Here is a 24,432-nt window from a genome sequence, read left to right as displayed (position 1 = left end):
GCGGCTCCTGCGGCACCTCACATCGTTTGTCACTCCGACAGGTTCAAACAAACCCGGCTGGGATTAATTAGGCTCCGTCTTCGTTTCCTCCAGCGCTTCGCAGGGGCCGGGCTGCAGAAGGCGGTGGGGAGGCAGCGGACGGCGGGCAGGCTCTGGCAGGCAGGGACCGGCTAAGCAGGCAGGGGGGAGAAGGCAAGCGGGGATCCCCCCCCGGCCCCCCCAAATCCCTGCCCCAGTGCTAACACAGTTGGTGCTGGGTGCTGTCCCGGCTGGCTGCGGGCCCCATCCCGGGAAGACGAGGCCGCGGGCGGCCGTGCGGCGTGGCCGGATCCAGGGCTAGATGGCTGCTGCCACCTCGTGCACGGAGCGCTGCTCCCACGCACACCCCTGTCCTCCCCAAATCCCCACAGAAGATGGGCCCCAAAAGTCCCTGGAGGCCGATGGGACCCCCCGGGGGGAGGGCTGGATCCTGCCGGCGAGGAGAGAAACAGGCAACAACAGCAAGTAAAACCAGAGCCCCCCGATTTATTAGCAGTTGGTTCGACAGGACCTTACACCAGCGCCCGGGAGCCTCTCCCAGCACAAGCCCACGGAGGGGCAGAGGGGAGGTGCAGCCCCCCCGGCCCCACACACGGCTACAGGGGCTCCTGCAAAAATAACGGGTGGGAACCCCAGCTGCCAGCGGGGACCCTCGGTCACCCAGGGTGAAACACCGTGTGTCCCCCCCCCGCCCTGGAGGCGAGGGCGGCATCCCGGGTACCGCGTCCACCTCCGTCGGCAACCGCTGCCATCCCGCATCCTGCGGAGCGGCTCCATCCGAGGGGAAATTTGGGCCCTTATCCCGGTAAACCCGTGATAGCTCCGTCTCGTTTGCCAGCCCTGGCAGCAAAACCCAGGGGGGAAGAGGACAGGGCACGGGAGAGGCAGAGCTGGGGCTGCAGCTCGGTACGGCACCACCGGGATAAAGACACGTCTCCAGCTGGGAAACCGTCCCCCGCTTCCCCACTGACCTTCATCCACGTCACATGTAACAACCAAAGAGACCACGTAAAACCCTCGGGGTTTAGGTACAAATTCTGGCACCGAAGAAAAACAACCCCCTGCAAAATGGGAACCAAACACCACCCCACCCCCCCGCACCCCAACATTATTAAAATACTTTCGCTTTTAATATTCAAGAGGTTTGAAGTTCTCAGAATCCTTCTGATTGCCGTTATTCCAATGTCCGCCCTGTCCCCGAGGGCTGGCTCTCCTCCGTGCCGGGGGACACCGGGCACCGCTCGGCTTTACCACAGGAAACACCACGCGTGTACAAGATCGCAAGGGGGAGCTTGGGGGGGACGGGAGCGTGCCGGGGAGCGCACCGGGGCCAGCACACCGGGCCCTTCTCCTGCTCGGCCGCAGTCTCACCGCGCTGCCCACGGACGGGGAGGAAGCGGTTGAGTAGCTTGAAAACAAACGGAGATGACAAAAGAAATCGTGCCCAAGACTTTGAAAGAAAAATCCATTTTGTTCGCAGCTTTTCCAAGTAGGTGTCGGGGGAATCCGGCAAACTCTCCTGCTTCCTGCCACGGGGCCGATGGCAGGAGCGGGTCTGGGTCCCTCTGTGCTTTGGGTCTCCACCAGCTCCACTCCTCTGCTCCGGCTCAGCAAAGTCACCTCCAGCGTGCCCAGAGCGGCTCCTCCACCCTCAGACCAGGAGGTGAGGGATGGCTCTGCCGCTGCCCTCAGGCCCAGGGGAGTCAGGGCCCGTTTTGGGCAGAGAAAGGGGGAATTTGTGCCACTTCCCCACATTGGAGCGGGGCAGGAAGGGACCTCACCGACAGGCCCAGGAATTAAAAAGGAAAACAAAATAAAATGAAAGAGAAACGGGCGTGGGGTAGGCGGAGAGGTGGCAGCGCGGGGACTGCAGAGTCAGGCCACCGCTCGGGCAGCCTCGGGCGCAGCCGTCCGCTCCTGGGGGTCCCCTCCAAGGCCACGGCCGGGTATTGCTGAGGAAGGTCCCGCCGGGTGCAGGGGTCGGCCCCGCTCGGGTATTGCTGGGTGGGCAGCGGGCGGCAGCTACCTGGTGCTCTGCAGCTCCTCCCGCAGCCAGGTGGGCAGCGTCTGCCCCATTTTGTACAGGAGCTTGGAGAGCTCTATGTTATGGTCCCTGTAATAGTCCCGCAGGAAGGCGCGTGACTGCAACGGGAGAACAGAGAGGAGGGTCAGGGGGACCGGCCCCGAGCCCACCGCCCCGGCACGGCCCCCCAGCCCCGCTCGGGACCGTCCCAGGAGGCTTTCTGCATACTCACATCCGAATCCATCTCGGGGTACTTCCTCCCTTTGCTCTTTCCCAAGCATTTCGTTTTCCCTCCATCCAGAAGCTGACACCAGAATCCTTTCTTTGGATCAAACCTGCGAAGCGACAGCTCTGCCTCACCTCTCTCGCTCCCCCGTGCCTGCCGCAGGCAAGCATGCTGCCAGACAAGCCCCGCTGCTGCCCAGCCCTGCATGGGGGCACTTCTCCACCTCTTTCGAATTCGCAGCCCAGCTAACATCTCGTTATTGACCCCCTTGTACAACAGCTTCTCCGTACAGCCGCACAGTGAGCGGCCTGACAAGGTTCATTCATCGCTGCATCGCCCTGCTGTGAGGGAGCACGGGGGTCTACATGGGTTTAGTTATTATTTTCTGCGGCACCTTTGGCCCTGGATGCTCTCAGGAGCCCCACGACACCTGGGTGCAGACTCAGAGCAGCCACATATACAGGCAATATATGTGCCTGTATATAGTTTGTATAAAGACATATATAGTTTAAACGCATATGTAGTTTACCAGCACAGAGGTAAACTATTGTTTTTCTAGCTCTGGAGCTCCTGCTTCCCATGGTGGCCTTTAATGTCTGGAAGGCTGAGAGCAGGGTGTCACCCGCAGAGGTGCCACACGGCCAGCAGCAAGAGCCACTCTCTGCAGCACATGCACGAGGAGCCGGGGTGCCAGGGCTCAACGCGATCACAAGTGGCATGAACGCACCCCTGAACTCCGCTCCGGGAGCCCAGTGCTGCTCCTGGGCTGCCCAGGCTGACACCACCGTCCCCACCGCGGTGCCTGGATAAGCACAGCAAAGCGGGGTGCTTGCTGAACGTTATTTCTGATTGCAGCTACCCCAGCGTAGGTCACGGCAACCAGGAGCTGCTGTTCCAGCCTCAAGTGAAACCCTGATCTCATTAAAACCAGCAGCAGCCCCGCAGTGAGCCTCAGGGCTGGGGGCTGCCCCGGGACAGCGCTGGGTGTCCCCAGGGGCAACGGCAGGTTGGAGGAAGGAGAAGCTCGGGGAAGGACTCACGCCAGGGTCTTGTGATAATCGATGAAGTTGGTCACGCCGAGGAATTTCTGGACCGTCTCCATCACTTTGGCGGGTTCCGTTCGGAGCAGCTTGCCGTCCAGGACCAGGATCTGCAAGGAGCAAGGCGGGCGGTGAGGTGCCGCTGGCTCCCAGCCCTGCTCTCCTGGGGCATAACGCACCTTTTCGCACCTTTTGCCATCTTGGAGTCAAATTTGCCACCAGCCCGTGCAGCGTCCCGTTTTGAATGCTAACGTGCCCCGGTGTTCACTTACACTGGGTGTTAGAAAATTAAATGCAAATAAAAGCCAGGGCCAGGACCCATCCAGGACAACATCAGAGCTTCGGCTCAGGGCCACCTAACCCACAGCCAGCCAGGGCTGCATCACAGCAATTATGCCAGAAGCAGACAACTAATAGACTTTATAAGGTTAAATGATGGTGGAAAAATCATTCATGGACTGAGCCCGTACACTGCCAGCAGCGCTCCACTGTGCGGGTCACAGCAGCGCTGGCATCCAGCCCCCATTTCCCCCGCAGGCAGCTCGAACCAGGGGCAGCTTTGCCTGCTATTTTTGTCCTGCTTGGATGCCACGGTGACACCAGACAGGGCAGTCCCACGGGAGTCTGTGGCCAAGAGTGGCGGGCAAGCAGTGGGTGCCCTGCAGAGCCACCCACAGCCCTCCACCCCATGGACCCCTTTCAACCCTGCTTTGGCAGAGGACCAGCAGAAGGACCTACCTGCCCAGGACCGGCACAAGGACATCTTTGTGCATCATCCATCAACAACCTCACACTACAAGGGTTTCCTTCTTGCACAATATCTCCCCTCTGCCCCTTCCCCAAGTACTTTTACTCTTCCCTCCATGGCTTTTAGGGTATAAGAAAAGCAGCTCCCATGGGAGCACCCTCACAGCTGACTTGGGACCCAAGCTCTCTTCTCCCCACGTCCTTGCTTGGGCAAGGGGGCCTCCCCGGGGTGCTGCCACTTGCAGGAGTGGGGTGCTCCCACACCTACCTGGTTGGCGTGGTAGCTGTTCAGCCAGCGCTCGATGTGGGTGGCATACCAGCCTGGCACCAGGCAGCGGTTCTGCAGGGTCCGGAGCTTCGGAGCAGCCTCGGGTCCCGCCGTGATCACCTCGTGGAAGGTGTATTTCAGGGCGACTGGGTCATCGTGAGCTCGCTGGTGCTGTCAGGCACGAGCAAGGCAGGTTTGTCCCCGGGGCAACCCAAATCCTGGGCTGCCCGCAAGGCACCATGGCTCCCAGGCCACCACGCTGTGTCCTCGCATGTCTTGTTCACCCAAGAAGTGCAGTGCCCGCAGCCACCCCACCTCCCAAACCAAGCTGACAGAGGCAAGCCCCTGGCCCACCGCCCCACGGGGCTGCCCAAGCCGGGGCAGAGGCAGAGGCGGGCGGCTCACCTGATACCAGGAGTAGGCTCGATCTGCAGGGTTGATGAGGATGGTGATGACTTTGGCCTTGGAGAGCAGGGCCGCAGCTCGCCGGGGAGCCACTTCTGAGTCAAAGTAGTTGGCACTTTTCTCAAAGTAGAAGTCGGAGGTGGTGTTGGAGGGGATGGGGAAGAACTCCATGTACCTGGGGGAGGTACCGCGTGAGGCAGGAGGATGGGCACCACGAGATGTCCCCAGCACCCCCCTCGCAGGTGACATCTCAGATACTCTGTGCCACGCACTAACCCTGCAGGGTCCCCCCACGTCTGACACGCTGCCTGGGGCTCCACAATCCCCTCCAGCCATTTTGGAGGGCCACGCCTCACCAGATTCCCCAGGCAGACCCCGAAACCAGGGGGTAGCAGATGAACACACATGCACATGGCTTCTGCCGACAGCACTTCTGAGACCCAGCAAGCGGCCTTTGCCTTCAGGACAACATCTTGGGGATAAACCATGGTGCTGTGGTGGTCTGAAGGCAGCGTAGCAGCAACCACCACCAGTGTTGGCCGCACTGCAGACCTCCACAGTAAGGCAAACTCTCTGACCACCCAACAGAGCTGGTGCTGGCCTGAGCACACCCTTGCAAAGGGCAGAGCCCATGCAGGATTCATCCCACCTTGCAGCACCCAGGTGGCCTCTGCCAAGAGCCCGGTGGCTGCGAGGCTGATGGGAAACCCCACAGCACCGCTGCTCTGGTTCCTGAAGGAACCAGCGCTCCCAGCTCAGCCCCCGCGATGGGGAGACCTACCAGTCGATGCCCTTGTGATAGTTGTGTCCGTTGAAGAACTGTATCTCCTCGAAGGTCTCTGAGCTGGGGTAGTTGCTGCTCAGGTCCGGGTGCATCCCCAAGAAGAGATAAAGGGCGGTCGTTCCTTCGGACAGACAGAAAGTGAGAGCTGACTTGGGCCAAGCCTCCCCCCGAGCTCCTCCAGGGCAGGAGGGCTGAGAGAGGCTCTCTGGGGGTGCGTGGAGGACCCGGCAAGCCTCCCAGCATGCTCACGGCACCGAGGGTGAAGGGAAGCACCTGTTTTTTGAGGCCCGATGATGAGAAGCTTTGGGAATCGGTCACAGGTCTTTTCTTTGGACCAAATGTCTTTGTGACGCTTGTCTTCACAGGGATCCTGAAATGCAGGAGGGGAGGATTAGGGACAGGGCAGCTTGGACAGGACCGTGCACCACTGCTCGGCCCCCTCCAGCCCGAGCAGATGCTTGGGGAGGCCACACTGCTCAGCGGGCAGGGCAAAGACTGGGGTTATTTCCAGCTCTACAGGGCAAACTCCTTCCCGGCACTGCCCGCAGAACCACGAAGAGTCGAAACACCTCCTGTTCCCCCCATTCCAGGCATGAGGGGTACCTGCCACAGCGGGTCCTTCTCCTCGGAGAAGATCTGGAAGTATTTCTGTGCCAGCTGCACAGGCGGCAGTGTCTGCAGCTTCAAGTTGGTCCAGGAGTTGAGGAAGTGGACCAGGTGCTTGAAGGTGTACAAGCCCAGGCGGTCATTGCCGTAATTGGACAGATGGGTCATGAAGATGCTGATCTGAAGTGGAGAGGACGGAGCAGGGGTTAGCAGAGCCTCACCCAGCGGCCGTCCCACACGAACAGCTCCCACCCTGGCTGAGGACGTTGGGGACATTGCCCACAGTGGCACCAGGGGATGGCTCTGCAAGAGACACCTGTCCGTCTGTCCCCGGGCAGCTGCACAGCAGTACTCACGGGGTTGAGGAGCACAGTCAGGAACAGTTCACCCCCGTTGATGATTTTGTCCAGCTCACTGGAGCCACCGGGGTACTCGTTGTAGAAGATGGTGTGTGTGAAGAGGCCACAGGTTTGCCGAGGAAGTACCTGGGGGAGGAGAAAGACATGGATGGAGCATCCAGGGCTGGGTCCCCTTCCTCCTCCCAAACAAAAAGTGGGTCCTCAACCCCCAGAGGTCAGGATTGGCTCCACTGCCCCTCACCACCTTTGACTTGAATCCTGATGCCCATAAGGCATGGAGGTGGATAGATGGAGCAGCCAAAAACTGTCCTCACACGAGCTTCCCCCATGCAGGACGAGCAGCAGACAGAACCCCCTCAAATCAAAGCATCCAAGCTGCCCAGAAACCACCCGCCAAGGTTCTGGCTTTTGGTGGGGGAGGCAGAGGAGAGAAGCACCAGAGATAAAGCCTGGCCACCTACCATGATGCCATTGTGGATGAAGCCACGGCGATAGCGAGCAGGTTTCAGGTGGGGGTACTCCTCTGTGCTCGTCACTTTGATTGACCAAACCTGCTTCCAAGCTTCGTACAACTGCACGTGGACAGGGTACACGCCTGAGTGGTGGGGGGCCACGGCGTACCCCATGTCAGTGGGGATGCCATGCTCCTGCAGAGAAGAGAGCAGGGAGTAGGTGAGCATGGAGACCCCAAAACCACAATGTCCCAAACCAATCTCTCCCCAAGGGACTGCCCATTGACAAATAGTCAATTCGTGCCTCTGGAGAGCAACCAGGGCAGGGCTGTGCCTGCACATCCTCTCCTAACCAGGGCTGTCTCCACGAAAGGGAGCCCAGCAGCAGATGTGCTGGGTGGACACTCACTCCTCTGCTTCATGTGGACCGTCCTCATCCCTGTCATTTCTGCTGTCACCAAGAAAACAACAGCAGCAAAGCTCTTCTGAGGAGATACATCTACACAGGACTGTTAATTGGTTTATATCAGTAGATATAAAACAGCCTGGAAATTCTGAGCTGGACAACTGCCCATCCCCAGTAGGGATCATAGAATCATCAAATCGTTCAGGTTGGAAAAGACCTTTAAGATCATCAACTCAAGCCGTTAACCTAGCACTGCCAAGTCCACCACTAAACCATCTCCCTAAGCACCACACCTACATGTCTTTTAAATACCTCCAGGGATGGTGACTCAACCACTTCCCTGGGCAGCCTGTTCCAATGCTTGACAACCCTTTCAGTGAAGTAAAATTTCCTAATATCCAGTCTAAACCTCCCCTGGCGCAACTTGAGGCCATTTCCTCTTGTCCTATCACTTGTTACCTGGGAGAAGAGACCGACCCCCACCTCTCTACAACCTCCTTTCAGGTAGCTGTAGAGAGCGATAAGGTCTCCCCTCAGCCTCCTTTTCTCCAGGCTAAGCAACCCCAGGTCCCTCAGCCGCTCCCCATCAGACTTGTGCTCCAGACCTTTCCCCAGCTTTGTTGCCCTTCTCTGGACACGCTCCAGCCCCTCAATGTCTCTCTTGTAGTGAGGGGCCCAAAACTGAACACAGTATTCGAGGTGTGGCCTCACCAGTGCCGAGTACAGGGGCACGATCACTGCCCTAGTCCTGCTGGCCACACTATTTCTGATACAAGCCAGGATGCTATTGGCCGCCTTGGCCACCTGGGCACACTGCTGGCTCATATTCAGGCGGCTGTCGACCAACACCCCCAGGTCCTTTTCCACCAGGCAGCTTTCCAACCACTCTTCCCCAAGCCTGTAGCGTTGCATGGGGTTGCTGTGACCAAAGTGCAGGACCTTGCACTTGGCCTTGTTGAACCCCATACAGTTGGCCCCAGCCCATCGATCCAGCCTGTCCAGGTCCCTCTGTAGAGCTTTCCTACCCTCAAGCAGATCAACACTCCCGCACAACTTGGTGTTGTCTGCAAACTTACTGAGGGTGCACTCGATCTCCTTGTCCAGATCCTCGATAAAGATATTAAACAGAACTGGCCCCAGTACTGAGCCCTGGGGAACACCGCTTGTGATCGGCCACCAACTGGAGTAAACTCCATTCACCACAACTCCTTGGGTCCGGCCATCCAGCCAGTTTTTTACCCAGCGAAGAGTACACCCGTCCAAGCCCTGAGCAGCCAGTTTCTCCAGGAGAATGCTGTGGGAAATAGCGTCAAAGGCTTTACTAAAGTCTAGGTAGACAACATCCACAGCCTTTCCCTCATCCACTAAGCGGGTCACCTTGTCACAGAAGGAGATCAGGTTGGTCAAGCAGTACCTGCCTTTCATAAACCCATGCTGACTGGGCCTGACCACCTGGTTGTCCTGTACGTGCCGCGTGATGGCACTCAAGATGATCTGCTCCATAACCTTCCCCGGCACTGAGGGATGGTCCGGTCTCTCTCTACTTAAACACCTCTAATTATCAGACAATGAATTCAAGTTAGCCTGAAGATCCCTCTCTTAGGCCGTAGGACTGAATTATTATTACTGGTCTGGCTTTACTGGGTTTGGATTCAAGACAGCTGTGAGCAAACCAGTCGATCACAGCATGATCTGGTCTCAACGCTGGCTTTATCCAGGGCAGATAAAGGATGGTCCAAGAGGATGGGCAACCCCTTACCAAACTGAAGGTCAGAGCCTGCCTCTATAAACCAAACATGACCCCGACAGCTCGGCCTGCAGAGGGAGTTTCCATCAGCAGGAGCCTCCCAGCACATGGCCACCGCTCCAGGATCCTGCATCGTTGCCCAGCACAGCATCAAACCGCGCCGGGCTGAGCACACAACCCTAGGCTCCGTTAAAAACCAGCACACACCAACCCAAGCAGATGCTTCCTCCTGCAGAGCCATGGGTCAGACCTCCGCACCCCCCATGGGTTGGACCCCTGCATCCCCCCAGGAAAAGCTGCAAGGCACGGATGATGTCTCCCCTTGAACGGGCAACCCAGGCACTGCCTCTTTGCCCCCCTTCTCCCATCCTTCCCCCACCACAAGCACCCCCGCCGGCGGCATCTTACTCACGACAGCGAATTTCTTGTTTAATGTCATCTGCTCGGCGAGAACCGACTGGTTGTGGAAGAGGTGAGGCTGCATGTGGCTCCACATGTGGGGGAACCACCAGAACTCCCTCACGTAGGACAGCAACAGGTCGTCGCCTTCGTCCTCGGCATCGGTACCTGCGGGAATGATGCTCGCCGTCACCGCTGGGCACACGGAGCCACGCGCAAGCAGCTGGGGCAGAGGGAAGGGAAGCCCCTCGCAGTGACCAGGTGATGGGGGACAGCGGGGTGGGACGCCCGAGGACCCTCCTGCAGCCCCAACTTCAGCCTCTTTGAGCACCGGTTTGTGCCTCAACACCAGCCGTACGGCACCAACAAGCAAAGCGACGCCCTTGCCCTCCTCACCCGTGTGGAAGAATTTCCCTGAGTATCCCAGGTTGAAGGTGAAGTTCGGGATGTGGGTGCGCAGCTCGTTCTGCGTGTTGAATAGTGCCTGGGAGGGGGGGAGAGAAAGCAAGATGTCCTCAGCACGCGGCCACAGGGATGGCTGCCACGCCAGGGCGAGGACCCGTGTCCCCGAGAGCTGCGCCGAGGGGCTCCCACGGGGCCAGGGGATGCTCTGGGGGCAGGAAAGCTCATCCCTGGAGCATCCCAGAGCAGGCGCAAGCACCCAGCCCCACGCATCCCCTGCCCACCCGGCCAGGACATCACAGCCGCACCTTGACATCTTCCACCTTCATGCGCGTGCCCTCCTTGCCCACAAAGATGTCGTCGATGTCCACCAGGATGTAGCGGTCAAGGGGCAGGGAGAGTCTCTTGCCTGTCAGGAAGGAGACAGAGTCCACGAAGACGAGCTTGTGCAGCCAGAAGTTGAGGTTGTTGCCAAAAAGCACCCTCTGGATGCCGTCATGGAGGCCCAGGTCCTGCATCACGGTGGTGTGCAGCGCCGCGTCCACGCTCATGTGTGGGATGGACTCAGCCGACTTGGTCTTGGCCAGGAGGACCGGCTCGTAGGTGGAGTGGTTGGACTGGAAGACGGTCCAGTCCTCCCCGGGCAGTACGCCCTTCTCCACCTCGCTGGGGCGCGTGATGTACAGCAGGGGCGACTTGGGGTTGATGCTGCAGTCCTTCAGCGCCAGGTTGGAGTGGAGGAAGAGGGGGAATCCCTTCAGCTGGGCGCTCAGCAGGCTGTTCTCGTTGGCCTGCAAGGGGAGAGATGAGAGCCGGAGGAGATAGAACGCCGGGGACGGAGGTGTTGAAAGACACCCCAAGCGCCCAGCCTGGCTGTGCAGGCAGGGACTCACCAGGGGCACCATGGCGAGGGGTTAGGTGGCTCACCACCCACGGAGATCCCGGTGCTGGGTCCCCCCGGTTCCTCTCCTGAGCATGGGGCACCCTCATCCCCCTTGCACACCCAATCCTGCTCACGTTCAACGTGCAAAGCCCCCCGGGGCTGCGAGCCCTGGGCAGGAGAAGGGCAGGGGGCTGCTGAGCAAAATACCTGCTCATGCTTTTGGCGAACCCCAGCATCCCGTTTAGCATCCTGTTTCCCAGGGTCGCTGCTGGGAAACAGGATGCTAAAAGCAACCGGACTGATCCCAGAGGTGTGTTTTTACCCCCAAAACACCCAGGAGCTGCACAGCCCTTCCACAGGGAGAGCGCTAAGATGGTGCCCTCTGCAAGAAGCCTGCAGCCCATGCCAGGCTGCGGACTGGCTCCACACCAACTTGGGCTGCTCGCAGAAAGCAAGGGGAGGGTGCAATCCCTGCAGGGCACCAGGACCTCAGAGCCCCCCGCTGACACCCGGCCTGGCCACAGGGTCTCGGTTCACACCACACATCCCCTTACCTTGAAGAAGCCGATGATGCCCACCCCATACTCCACGCAGTACTTGTCCAGCAGCTCCCGGTTCCAGGCGTCCAGGTTGACGTACTTGAGGATGTTCTCGTAGATGATGAGGGCAAAGCGTCCCCGGTCCTTGTCGGTCAGCGTGGGCATGTCCCCCTTCCCCGGGGCGATCTCCGTCCTGTATTTGAAGCGACTCGACTCCAAAATGGCCACGATCTCCTGGCCCAGCTGGGAGTAGAGGCTCTCCACAAAGACCAGCACCAAGGGGTCCGTGCGGGAGGAGTCGGCCACCTTGAGGGTCTTCAGCGGCAGCAAGCGGGAAGGGGCGACCTTGGGCTCGTCGCAGTCCGGCCCCGCCACGTCCCCGGAGGGCTCCAAGCCCCTTTTCCACCCATATAAATAATACGCAGAGACAAAAACACTGAGCAGGCAGACGACGAAGAGCAGGAGCAACACCACCTGCAGAGAGACCTGCCGGATACCCCGCCGGGCCCTGGCCAGCACAGTCATCCTTGCATCCGCGGGGCGAGGTGGGGCCCCTCTCCCCTGCCCGCCCCCTCCCCTCGCGAGCCCCGGGGAGGGGAAGAAGCAACCAACCAACGAAAAAAAAAGGTAAAATAAAATTGAATACTACTAATAAATTAAAATACTAGCAGGCCGCCTGTGCAGGCTCTCTCCCCTCCAGCAGTCCGGTGTCCCTCGCTGTCCGCTTCATGTCACCATGGCAGACGCACCGAGAGTCCCCTTGCCGAGCTGAAATCCCCGCAGTGGTGGCAGCGGCAGCGGCAGCCCCATGGCCTCAGTGGGGCGAGGGGGCGGCGGGCGGCCTCGGCGCGGCTCGCGGCGGGCACGCAGGCATGGCGGCTCCCCGGGGCACCCCGGTGTCCCGGCTCCGTGCGGTGCCCTGCGAGAGAGAGACAGGATGAGCAAGCAGGGCCGGCGTCAGTACCAACGCCACTGCTTTTATTAACGCCAGCACGGCGGCCCTGGCAGACGTCTCTGCAAGCTTGCCGGCACGCCAGGGCTTGCCGCGAGAGTGCCGCAAGCTCCCGACGGCACCGGGGCGGGAGCGCAGCGCGCACGCGTGCCGCAGGACCCCAGCTGCGGCGCGTGCCCGAGGCACGGCAGCACCACTGGGGTGCTATGGGGGAGCCCCCGGCCCCCCACGAGTCCCCGTCACGCCAAGCACCCGGAGAAGCAGCCCCGCTCCTCCTGTTTGCCAGGCACCCAGCGGGAGCCAGGCCGCGGCAAGGAGAAAGGGGTGCGGGGGGTCTGAGCCACCCGTCGCCCAGCCCGGCTGGCAGGGAGGGACGCGGGCAGCCGGCCAGCCAGGCAGCACGAGGCCGAGCCGGGAGCCGCCAGCCAAGGTCACCGAGACAGGCACGTGGGAGCGCCCACGTGGAGCCGAAGGGACCTTGGGAATATTTTTCCCTTCCCTGTGAAAGGCCCATTTAAAAAAAGAAAAGAAAGAAACAAATAGGATGGGCACCGCTTGCCGGGAGGCGAAGCCACCCTGGGCAGGGACAGTGATGTGGCCAGCGTGTTTAAGGAAAAAATAAAAGTGGTGGCACGGTGGCTTGCAGCACCGTCCCCAAACCCACCGCCGGTGCAAGGGACAAGGGCAGAGGTCCCTCCTCCTCCCCGGGGAGAGCTCCCTGTGCCCCGCCAGCATCGCGGCCAAGCGCCCACCCTACAGACACCAGCCAGGCACGTAACGGGATTAAACGTGGCCGGCTGAACGGTACCGTGGATTACAGGCTGGGGCTCGGCAGGGTAATCCTGTCATCCCTGCCCTTCCCTGCAGCGAGTCCCAGGCTCCACTTCCCAACCCCACCGGCTGCTCCACTCGGACCCCACGCACGCCACGCAGCCAGCCTCCATCACTGTCTCCGCCACCCACCAGCAACCTCCGCTGCCAGCTGTGCCGGGCACGGCAGAGCACCTGGTTTTATTGATTTGTAATTTATCTTTGTGCACGTGGATGATCTCCAGGCAGGACCAGGAGGGGATGTTCCTCGGCCCCCCCAGGTGTGCCCTGCCCCAACTCACTCCTTCCTCCCCTCCGGCGGGGCTGGACCTTCAGCATCCCCAGGAGAACCCCCCGCCGGGGTTTCGGGGCAGGGCACTTCTCCAGGTCCGAAAGGAGAAGCACACAGGGACGTTGCTTTTAGGGATGCACCCATGCAGACAGAGGCTCCCTTGCCCGGGTACCATCCCTAGGGATGCGGAGAGCCGGGACCGTGTTATCAAGTATCCCAGCCATGTCATCCCGTTCTTCCTCCGTTTCTCTCGTCTTTTAGGAGCAGTGGGTGCTGGCAGCCACATTCCCATGGCGATGGGCGGGGAAGTGAGAACGAGCAGGTTTGATGCCAAGTGGCGGAGCCGGTGGCTCACGGGCAGGACTGCGTGTCCATCCTCCCACCACCCACGAGACAGCAGATGGGAATGGGGCCCCACGCCCACATCACCTGCCACTTCCAAGGGGGCTTCGTTAGTCCATCCTCTTCTAAGAGCTTTTAATTACGGTACTTAATGACCAGGCTTTGGAGACAGCATCTCAGGGCAGCCGCCGGCTGACTCTCCCCGGGGAGGGAGGCTGCAACGTCAAAGCACAAAGGCAACGCCTGCCTGGGCAGGGGGCCAGCGCCGGACCCCCGGAGCAGCCAGGTGTGAGCCGGGAGCGGAGCAGGCAGCATCCCGCCCCACAAACCCACCGCCAAGGCAGAGAGCAGGCAGGAATCCTGCTCTGCCAGTTCGCTGCTGGAGTAAAGCCTCCGCGGGGAGGATGCTGAGGGGTTCGGGGCGATGCCGGGGGCTGGAGATGCTCCTGCTCGGCGCTTTCCCCACGTGAGTGGGTGCTGGCTGCACGCTGCCCAGCAAACCCCTGCGCATCCCCGGCAGCGGTGGGAGAGCCGACAGTTCCACCCCAGAGAAGGAAGCAGGTTTAGGTCCAAGAGCACAAAACAAGCTCTCGAGACCAACAGCTTTTCTAAAACAAAAGGGAAACATGATGGTAAAATAGAAAAAAAAAAAAAGCACATGAGCTGGCAAGGTGAAGCCAGAGTCAAACTTCCTTTTAACCTGATTTTTAGAAGCTGCTCAGGTGCCTTTTAAAACCACAGGGGTTATTTAAAAGGCACCAGCTGGAAATGTCAGCCCGAGTCCCACACGCAGACCTCAGTCCCCCAGAAACACTGTACGGCGCCGGCGGGCTCCCATCGCACAGACGGGTGCTCAGCCACATGTCAAGGACCACAGGAGAAAGAGCCCCAGAAAAATGCTGTTTTCTGGTGGGTTTCTGAGCAAAGCCCTGGTCCAGGCTCCGCTGGAGAGGAGGCTCGGCGAGGAGGCTTAGCCACAGCGCTGTTAATCCAGCCGCCCTGACAAACACAATCAGCATCCAAGCGGCTTCCCCGGCATGGCCGGGAGCCCGGAGCACCCTGCGGGGCCGGATCCGACCCCGGGGCAGGCAGGGAGCGCAACCGTAGCCGGGGAAGCCTTTTACTATCAGCACTTCAAATCTAAGACAGATGCAGGAGGAAGGGGAAAATGGTTGAAAAGCTTTTCTAAATCCGCCCCCAGGTGAGGTTTGGGGGCTGCAGTTTCCCCCTGGCCAGAGTTATTGGCCACAAACACTCCCTGGGGAACCACTGCACCCCAGAAAGCTAGAGGGGCACCAGAGGGGACAAGAGGGGATGAAACCATCTCTGTCAGCAGCTTGCAGCACTCTTTTCCTTTAACCTCCGGTGGGATTTTGCAGGGATGCAATGGGAGGATTAAATATAAGCAAGGAAGTGCAAGCAGATCCGGAGGAGAGGGAAGGGTCGGCCGTCCAAGCAGACAACCGCAGCACGGTTTGATTTATCGGGGGTGCAATAGGTCCGGCTGCAGGTGCAAGCAGTGAAGATCTGGCAGTTCACAAGTCCCAGCTGTCAAATAAATCAACTGTCCCAACCCCACAGCCCAGGGATGGGAGGTGGACTCAAAACCACGGGCGTGACACGGCAAGAAACTGCTCATGCATCTGCCTCGCACCACTTTGGAAAGGGCTGCAAGGGAAGGAGCAAGCATCCACCTTCATGGAGAAGAGACCCCAAGGCCTTGCATGCACAAGGACCCCAGCCCCGACTCTAGTAGCTCACAGACCCCCAACATTCAACCCACAGAGATGGGGCCACATGCTAAACACCACAGCTAGATGGGTAATCCTGCTCCTCTCTTGCCGGCACCCTTCGGGTGGGCACCCCTGCCTCACTCCTCATCGCCGCAGGGGAGAGCCCCACCACGCCGGCACCGCTGGGTGATCACCTCGTCACCGCCACGCCAGCTCCATTTCTCCACGTAAGCCAGCCGTGGGGGTCAAGCCTGGATGGAGGAGGATTTAGAGGCAGGATGCTAAATTGCATCACCCAGCTCAGCGATTTGTAATTGCTTCTGCTCGCTCCAACACTTCCCTTCCCGTACCCTACCACACCGCAGGGGATGCGGCCAGCTCGGCCCCACCAACCCATCTGCTTCGTCTCCCACTCAGACGTTTGATGGCAACAGGCTACTGGAAGGTCTAAATTCGGCCAGGCTGGGACCCAGGTCCCCAGGGGGGAGACAGCGCTCAGCCCACCATGCCTCCCGTCTGTCCCACGCCTCATGCATCCTCACCAGCATCCTCAGCAATCACTAACTGGTGCCCTGCAGCCTCGGGAATCGCGGACTACCTGTAAAAGATGCACAAAAGGCAGCCAAATTATTATTAATAGGTTTAAGTTCCCTCTAGAGGGAATCCCCTTCACTCTGCTGGTAATATTTAGAGGGCTGCAGATCTAAAACCACTGAGCTAAGCACGTCCTTAGAGAGGAGATTAATGCCACCATATTATTCAAGAGACAACTGCGAGCTTAAGACAGGGAAGCTTGCTTTGAAAATGAAAAGGTAACTGGTGTGAAAAACCTGCCTTTAAACACCTACCTCTGCATCGCTGCCTTTATCAACTCCGAACGGCAGCGATCCCAACTAAAACTGGAAATATCTGCAAAGAGTTGGAAGCACTGGCATGGGGGCAGAGTCATCACAAGGTGCAAAGGACCACTGCCCGGCCCTGGCCCTGGCCCCGTCACCTCCCTCCCCAGCCAGGGCCAGACCCACTGGCCAAGAGAAGGCACAATCAGAAAGAAATGAACTCCTTTGCTTCGGTGCCCAGTGGTACGACGATGCACACCGGTATCAAAGCACGGGAGGCACCGGGTCACAGCTCCCTGTGCATCCCACCTCTGAGGTGCTCCTCGAGCAGGGACCGAAGCCCTGCACCGGAGGGGACAAAGCCAAAACCCAGCATAAAAGATTCAACTGCTGCAAAACTGAGGATTTTCCTGGCGATCCCCACTTACTCACAGCCCGGGTGAGTCTTTAGGGTGGGCCCAAAGAGACAGGGATGGAAGGATGAGCTGTATGGACGTCCAGCTGCCTCCTGCCAGGCTGCAAACCCAGGGTGTCCCGGCAGGGGAGAGGGATGCGGAGCAGACGGAGAGGGGAAAACGAGCAGAAGGACAGAAGTGAGCACAAACGAGCTCGTCCTGGCCGCCCGCTCTCACCAAAGCCGCCCGTGTACCACCGGGGCGGTTTTATAATGCCAGATAAGGAGCGTCTTAGCGGTAGATTACACGGGCTGCTTAAGCGCTTTGCAAACAGTAGTTACAACACGCCAGGGAGAAAAACACCCTGCTGCTGGCAGGGGGACAGCCCCAGCACCGCTTTCCTAAGGACACCAGCGTTTCCCGGGTGCCCAAAGTTGCAAAATTAAAAAAGGGCAATGGTAGCCCCGGCAGCTGCCCTTGGGACAGGCAGGAGCAGGCAGGGGCAGGCAGCCACCGGTGCTGCTCCCACCCCAGACCTAGCCAGCTCGGCTTCTCCCCGCCGTGCACAGGCTGGACAGGAGCAAACACAAGGGAATATCAGGAAAATTCATCCCTGATTTATTCAAGGTCTGGAGCATTTGCACCCCAGGGAGACTTCAGCAGGAAAATCCTCCTTTTTTCTCAGCACTTTATTTAAGATCTGATTTATAAAGCCTGGCCAGAAATGAGCAGTCAGAGCATCCACCTGAATTGCTGCTGCCAAACCAAGTTTACCCTCTGGAAATAAAACTCCGGCTCCAGCTGCCCACCATCTGCCCACTCCTGTGGCAAAGAAACCAAGATGAGTGATTCGCCCAGCAAAAGCCGTCAAAGATTTTCACGTAACAAAAAGTTATTTTTGGCCAAAGCGCCTAGGTCTGGAGGAGACTTTTTTCAGCCAGAAAGCCGTGCTAGCACTTCAGCTTTACTGGAAAAGATAAAAGTAATATTTTCCTCGGGTTTTCTTCAAAAAAACAACCATGAAAACGGCCCTTTCCCTGCAGAGGGATGGAAAGGCAAGGTTTGGTGTGTGGCGAATTGCTGCAAACGTTTGTTGAATTTTTAGGGGGGGAAAAACCGAAACAAATGAAAAAAACACCCACTACCCCAAAGAACTGGGTGAGGTTCCTGGAAGCCCGTGATTAAAACTTTTTCCATGGCAGAGCAGCTGGCAAGCCCGACCGGCGGGGCTTTTAATACCAGTTCCAGCAAACCCCACGTCTTAAGCCCACTCCCCAGGTCCTGCCCCTGCTAACCCCCGCCTCCCAGCCCCTTCCCCAGCTCCGAGGTGCCGCAGCCCCCCGCCAGCGAGGCTGTATAGAGAAACCCCCCCGGGGAGGTCACCGTCCTTGTGAGCCTTAGGCACCGGTGACTGGAAGGTGGCACTGGTGGCTGTCATCCCCCTTGTCCCCAGCACCCTGATGTGGAAGAGCACCTCTCCACGCTCCCCCCCATCTCCCACATGAAATCAGCCTCCTCCATAAACTAGGCCAGCAATTAGCAGCAGTCATTAGCTTTCCTACGCCCCAGGGATGCCGGGCTGAGCAGTCAACCCCCCGGCAGCAATGCTTCCTGACATCGCCCCGACCAAACACCCCGATACCCCGTGGCCAGGTTACGGTTCGGGCCGTGCCGCCGCCTTCCCCCGAAAAAGCCGGAGCCCTTCGCAGGTTGCTCCTCCGCATGGGTATTTTTTGCCCTTGAATCCTCGGGAACAGCCTCGCTCTGGAGGAAGCGGAGCTGGGGGAATTCTCCCAAACCTTAATTGAAAGAGGCGCTTAACGAGGAGAGTTTCTTTTGTTTGTTAATTGAAACAGGTTCTTACTGACAAAACTCTCCATGAATTTTAAGTGGGTTCGCAGGGGGGGAAAAATCCACTCAATGAATTGGGTTTTCCTGCTTTGAAATGTGCCATGTGGGTTCCTGCAGCTCTCCAAGCACCCAAGAGCCTTTCTGGATAAGCAGGGCCTGAATCCCAAGTATTTTAAAAAGAAAAAGGATGAGGGGAAAATAATCTTGCATGAATTTTTATATTAAACTGGAGTGGCAGCCTGCACTCTCACCACAGGTCGCACGGGACTCCTACCCAAAAAAACCACCGACTGAACCACCTTCTGCTGCCTCCGACACTTTGCATGGCCAGATCTTCCCCGCAGAGATGCTGGTCCTGCCACAAGAGCAAAGGTGATGCTTGATCATGGCGAGCTGGGGGGGGGGCAGCAGCAATTCCCCCCCCCTTGGCCGCGGCAGTGCTGCGAGCCCCACGGGACGGGCCAGCTGCTTCGTTTTCTTGACAGCTTCCCATTACGGGGAATTTGAATTTGGTAGGAGAGCAGCTCCGTCCCGCCACAGAAGAACCGCCAGCTGTTCTGGGGAGCGCAGGCTGCCCTGCCGAGCACTAACCCGGCCCCAAAACGGCACTTTTGCAAAGCAGCATCCATAAAACCACAGTGTGAACCAGCTCATGGAGAGCAACCGACCCTCTGGCACCCGCATTTGGGAGAAATCCCTGCAAGGATGGAGCATTGCGCAAGCTGTTCCATTCTCCCAGGGACTCCCAAGGATGCTCCCGCTGGACCGCATCCATCCTGCCTGATGGCCCGATGCTTTGCTGAGCCGCAGCCAACCTCTGCTTCTCCACATTCTGCCACAACAGACCCCACTGGGAGCCCGAAGCACCCGTGGGGCTGGGTGCTTGCAGCCGGCACTGAATTAGGAGGCAGGTAAGTGCCTGCTGTGAGCGCAGGCATGCTCTGGCGATGGCTCCCGGGCTGGCAGGTCCTCTGGGGAAGGGCCGGGCAGTGACTGATGCACGGGAGGGATGCTCCCGGGGCTGGCACGCTCCAAGGTCGCAGCCAGGCCAGGCAGAGGTCAGATCTTTTATTAGACCATCGGACACAGTTGGAAAACCTGACACGTTTTGGGCACGCAGGCATTCCTTGGGCCCAAGAGCACATCTGTTTTTTCCTAAAGGTATTAGTTAGGCTAATAAAAGATATTACCTCTGCACGCAAACTTTGCCACCCTTAAAAAGTACCAGAGGCTGCAACGCTCACCAGCCCAGGGGAAACGTGGAGAGCAGGAACAGGCGCAGAGTACAGGAGACATTTGCAAGGTCCGTTTCGTTTTCACCCTCTAAGGCACTGCTGGTAAGGCCCACATTTGCACCCCACAAGCACAGCATCGGGGCTGCTGGCACCCGAGCTGCCTCTTGCCTCCCCAGTTTCCAGACCCATGTCTGAGGTTGCACAAGCTGAGCAGCATTTCCCCGGGAAGCCTGTTGCATCAGTTTACCTGCTCCCAGGCTACAGCATCAGCCCTGTCCTTTCCTTCTCCTCTGCAGGGGCTCAAGGCAAAGCAAACGCTCGAGGAACCAACCCCCGATGCCCCACCTGCCCCTCCATCCCGACGCCGCACTGCCTGCCCCACGCACACCAGCTCACGGTTTCAGCTGGCGAGAGCTACTAAACCACCGGTAACACGTGCTGCTTCACGTCCCCCCGGCCAGCTGGGCCAGGGGACCGCACCACTCCTGGCCTCTCTACCTGGGGACATCCCCCACTCAGGTGGGCTCCCATGTCCCCCACCCAGGCACCAGGCAAAGCATCCCCATCCCGTGCCGGGTACCACGCACAGCCTCCCTCCCTCCCTTCCAGCCTCAATTCCCCTCTCGGACGTAAATCCATAAGGCCAGCAGTGCACCAGCGCAGCCAGGGGATGAATCGAGGCTGCTGGAGGAGATATAAAATGGCCTGAGCTGTACGTTTAGACTTCAGGCATTGACAGCATTTTGCAGCCATATTTCAGGACTGAGCCGTTAACCCTTTTTAACACATCCCTTTTTTCTAAGCTGGTTCCACCACTTCAGGCTCCAAGCCCTGAGATTGCAGGGCTGTATAAGGCTGTGAAGAAGCAGATGGTGGTCAGGAAGGAAGGGGGATACTCAGCGAGATGCTGACAAGTAGCCAGAAGGCATTTGGGTTTTGCCGAGGCCAAAGCACGGGAGGCAGGGCCAAGAGAGCAGCAAGCGTGCAGAGCTGGTACGCCGTCCCAAGGAGTGGGGACACCCCGGGGGCTGTCATCCTTCCGAACTATACGCAGAACTGTTGGGTGAGACACACATCTCCCCGCGCAGCGGAGGGAGCCGAGAGGGACACCCCTCGCTGTAAATCCAATCCTCAACACGCCCAAGCCAAGACAGACAGAAAACTTCTTCCCTGCTTTACATCAGTGATGAGATTTCCAAGATATTTTGGGTTCCCTGGCAGAAGAGGGACAACAGGGCAGAGCCCCTTGGAGAGAGTCTCAGTCTCTCCAAGACAACCTGCATCTCCACGGCTTTGGACCAGACCAGCAGCAGGGCTGACCTCCAGACATGCCCCCTGCATAAATACCAGGGCAGCTCCTCGTAGGATACCCCACATTTAGGGATATCTTGACCTTCCTAAACCCCTCCAGGAAGGCTCAGACCACCTGAAGGTAGTGCCGAGAATCTCAGCCCCTTCCCCAGACAGAGGGCTGCAGCAAGGTCCTGCCACTTTTGGGGAGGACACGGCAACTGAGGGGCTCCCAACCCCAGCCCCCTCGCCACCCGGCCAGCAGTCACATGCGGGATTTACGGCTCGATATTGATTTGTCTTCTGCAAGCTCTGCCATTACAGCCAGTGGCTTCTGCAGGAAAACATGAATCATAAGCTGCGTGACTCACCGAGCCCTTCCAGGGGTCCTGGCGTGAGGGCTGCCCTGCTCCTCCACACTTGGGGACGGGCACAGAGGGGGGTGCAGGGGGCATCATCTCCCGCAGGCACTTGGGGACCGAGTCATCACAGCCCCTGAGGTTTCTGAAGTAGTCTCCAAGAAAGCAGCATCACGCTTTCCCTCCACCCAGGTCCTCCTTCCCCCGTCTCAGGCTCCAAAGCCACCAGCTCACGTGTGGCCGGTTTACAATTTTTGCACATTGTAAAAATGCACAAAGCAATGCCACCACCTCGGCCAAAAACACACAAGGAAGCCAAGGGCATTCCTGAGGTCCTACAGTGCCTTCAAGAGCAGGGCTGGAAACATCAGTGAGATGGATTGGGAACCCTGGCCCTCCATGGCCATGAAGCAGTCGCAAGATATAGGAGCTTAATATCTTGCTTCTCTCTCTGCCTTAAGTCCTAACCTCATTCTAGCAGGCACTACCTCAACAGCCAAAAATAAAAAACAACTCAATAAGGTATATCTAGGAGGCAAAATTCCACAAAACCCCTTTTAAGCAAAGCCCTCCATGACCCTGCCCCAGCACACGAACAGCCAAGAGAGCAGCTCCATCTCCAGCACCCGGCCAGAAGCGCCCAAGGCGGGATGCTCGGTGGGACCGTGGCCCTCTGTCCCCAGCCCAGGCACCCAGAGATGCCCCCAAAATCAAACCTGCTTATAAAAGCCAGAGCCTGCAGGTGGAGAGGGGCAGGCGGTGCCGGTGACACTGCAGCAGGGACACGCTCGGCCGTGCCATACTTCACCATGACATGCTACTGAAAAAAAAATTAATCATTTCCTCTTCGCTCCAGCCTAGTTTTTGACTTGCGAGGAATCTTTTTTCTTCTGTTTAAATTACCACCAACAGCGCATTAAATACGTCCTGTTCTAGAGTACTGACAGCACCGCACAGAAAGAAAAGAGGGGAAAAAACCCCAAACCACCTGTAATAAAAAGTCTGTTTGGGTGGGATGGGTTTTCCATCCTCACCTAAACACAACCAGACCAGACCCGCCAGCTTCCCAAAGGCGCAGGAAGCAGGAAAGGCTTCGCGTGCATGAGCTTTCCCATCAGCATCCATGCCCCGTGCCGGCAGCTCCAGGCGGGAAGGGAGGAATTTGGGGGCTGCAGCCGGCAGGCTGGCACTGCACGCACCGGGGCCGAGCGAGGTGACCCTGCGGGGTGGCTTGAGGACTGGCAGGACAGTGACGCAGGAGGTCCTGGCTTCCCCACACCCATGCACCGATGCCCCAGAGATAGAGAGGTGTCGGGGAACATGAGCATCGTCTTCACCGTCCTTGCCGAAAAGGAGCGCCGACACGGGCGAAGGGAAGATGCTCAGCCATCCCACCAGAAGCCAGCGAGGTTGGGGGTTTTTTTCCTGCCGTATAAAGCCCCGCACATTTTTTCTATTGTTTAATTTCCTTCTTCTCCACCCACAGCAAGTTCACTCAGAAGCAAGGAACTTATTTCCTATTGAATTCATCCTGGTTGTTTTATTTGGAAAAGGACAACTTCCTCGGCCGTGGTCCCTGTGTGCAGCCGAGAGGAGCAGGCACAGGGCCGCTCACCTCCCCATCTGCGCCAGCCCAGCCCCGGTAAAAAACACTCTTGAGATTAAAGTAACAAAGATGCTGCTTTGCTGCAGGAAGAGCTGCTGTTTCAAGGCTGTCGGTGACAAAGCGGCATTGCAAGGCGCCGGCTTCCCAACCCTGCGAGCACCAGTAGCGGGAAGAAGACCAGCTGCACGGTGTGCTGCGGCGGCAGCCGGCTGGGACTGCGGGAAGGGAGAGCCCCGGCGTTGGGATGTGATCGCGGCGTTGGGATGTGATCGCAGCGCTGGGCGTGAGCACCAGCCTCCAAGGGAAGCAGAGCCTTCCAGGTGACGCCGAAAGGTGGCCAAGCTGCCACGGCTTCTGCACCACCGGGCATCACGGGCTGCCCCCATCAGCAGGGGACAGCCTGCTTGTGCAGCGGTGAAGGCAAAAAACAAAAGACTTAGGGGGAAAAAATAAATACAGCTATGCATGAAAGGCCCAGGAGTTCACCGGTGACTGGGTAAATGCTAGGACCTCTTCCAGAAGGAGCGATAAGGTGCTTTACGGGGACTCCAGCCAGACTGGACAAGCTGTGCCATGCGAACGGCGTGCACCATCAAACCGGCTCTCGGCCGCGCTGTCCTGATCTCCTTCAATCCTTTATTATTTTTACCTAACGCCACTTAACGCTCCTCCAGAGCGGGGACGCTTTAGGCCTCGCACCCCACGCCCTCGGCGCCCGTGCTGCAGCTCGGCCCCGATGTCTCCGGCGGCAGCCAGCATCCCCGCCTGCTGCACGGCGCTGCCCGAGGCCGAGGGGGGCTGCCTGGGCAGCGGTGGGGCGAGGGCACCCCCGGCCACCCCGCACGGCTTCGCCTTCTCCTCCGGAGCCCCCCGAACAGCGCGCCGGGGCGGGACGGGTGGGGAGGTACGGGGGGACGTGAGGGCTGATGGAGCCGAGGGCTCGGGGGGCGGCTCGGGGGGCTCTGCGCCGGCCCCCTCACTCGGCCGCCCCGGGCAGGCCCCGCCGGACCCCCGGCCCCGGCCGGCTCCTCCCGAGGGGCGGCGGGCGGCCTGCCGAGGGGAAGGGGAGGGTGGGCGCGGGGGGAAGCCGCCGTGCCCGGGGGCGGGGGGGGGGGGGGGGGGGGGTCCGAGGAGGGCGGCGGGGCCCGGCTCCCCCCTCCCCAGCCCGGCCCGGCGAGCGGCGGTGCAAGGCCCGGCGGGTCCCGGCCCGCGCTGCCGCCCGGCGGGGCCGCCCTTTGTCTGCGCCGCCGCCGCCGCCGCCTCCCGCCCCGGTCGGCCCGTACCTGCCTGCCCGGCCGGGCCCGCGCCGCTCCGCCAGGCCGACACCGCCGCCCGCTCCGCTCGGCTCCGCTCGGCCCGGCCCCGCTCGGCGCGTCCCGCCCGCCGCCCCGGCCAGGCACCGC

The 24,432-nt window shown here is 59.4% G+C and overlaps 1 protein-coding gene across 3 annotated transcripts; it reads right to left on the bottom strand.

Moving 5' to 3' along the window:
* Window positions 1-505: 505 nt before the first annotated feature.
* NDST1 (N-deacetylase and N-sulfotransferase 1) lies at window positions 506-24,432 on the bottom strand. 3 transcript variants are annotated; one of them, XM_075509449.1, is made up of 15 exons: window positions 24,313-24,432; window positions 11,341-12,244; window positions 10,212-10,694; window positions 9,898-9,985; window positions 9,515-9,669; window positions 6,959-7,144; window positions 6,495-6,623; window positions 6,136-6,318; window positions 5,806-5,902; window positions 5,530-5,653; window positions 4,749-4,923; window positions 4,344-4,514; window positions 3,329-3,438; window positions 2,295-2,397; window positions 506-2,181 (listed from the first exon to the last, which is right to left on the bottom strand). In XM_075509449.1, the coding sequence occupies exons 2-15, from the start codon at window positions 11,848-11,850 to the stop codon at window positions 2,062-2,064; spliced, it is 2,634 nt and encodes an 877-aa protein (XP_075365564.1). In that variant the 5' UTR covers window positions 11,851-12,244; window positions 24,313-24,432; the 3' UTR covers window positions 506-2,061. The 3 variants fall into 3 exon arrangements, with proteins under 3 accessions (XP_075365564.1, XP_075365565.1, XP_075365566.1); XM_075509450.1 differs by having other exon boundaries at window positions 24,317-24,413; XM_075509451.1 differs by lacking the exon at window positions 24,313-24,432 and adding an exon at window positions 13,390-14,318.

This window comes from Mycteria americana, chromosome 8 (assembly GCF_035582795.1).
Source record: "Mycteria americana isolate JAX WOST 10 ecotype Jacksonville Zoo and Gardens chromosome 8, USCA_MyAme_1.0, whole genome shotgun sequence".
Taxonomy (NCBI): Eukaryota; Metazoa; Chordata; class Aves; order Ciconiiformes; family Ciconiidae; genus Mycteria; species Mycteria americana.
This window is presented reverse-complemented; position numbering and strand designations above follow the sequence as displayed.

Coding starts and splice junctions, on each gene's coding strand:
- NDST1 (XM_075509449.1), bottom strand. CDS start 11,850: ATGACTGTGCTGGCCAGGGCCCGGCGGGGTATCCGGCAGGTCTCTCTG. Junction 9,986..10,211: donor TGAAGGTGGAAGATGTCAAG/GTGCGGCTGTGA, acceptor CCCCCCTCCCAG/GCACTATTCAACACGCAGAA. Junction 3,439..4,343: donor ACAGCTACCACGCCAACCAG/GTAGGTGTGGGA, acceptor TGCTCCTTGCAG/ATCCTGGTCCTGGACGGCAA.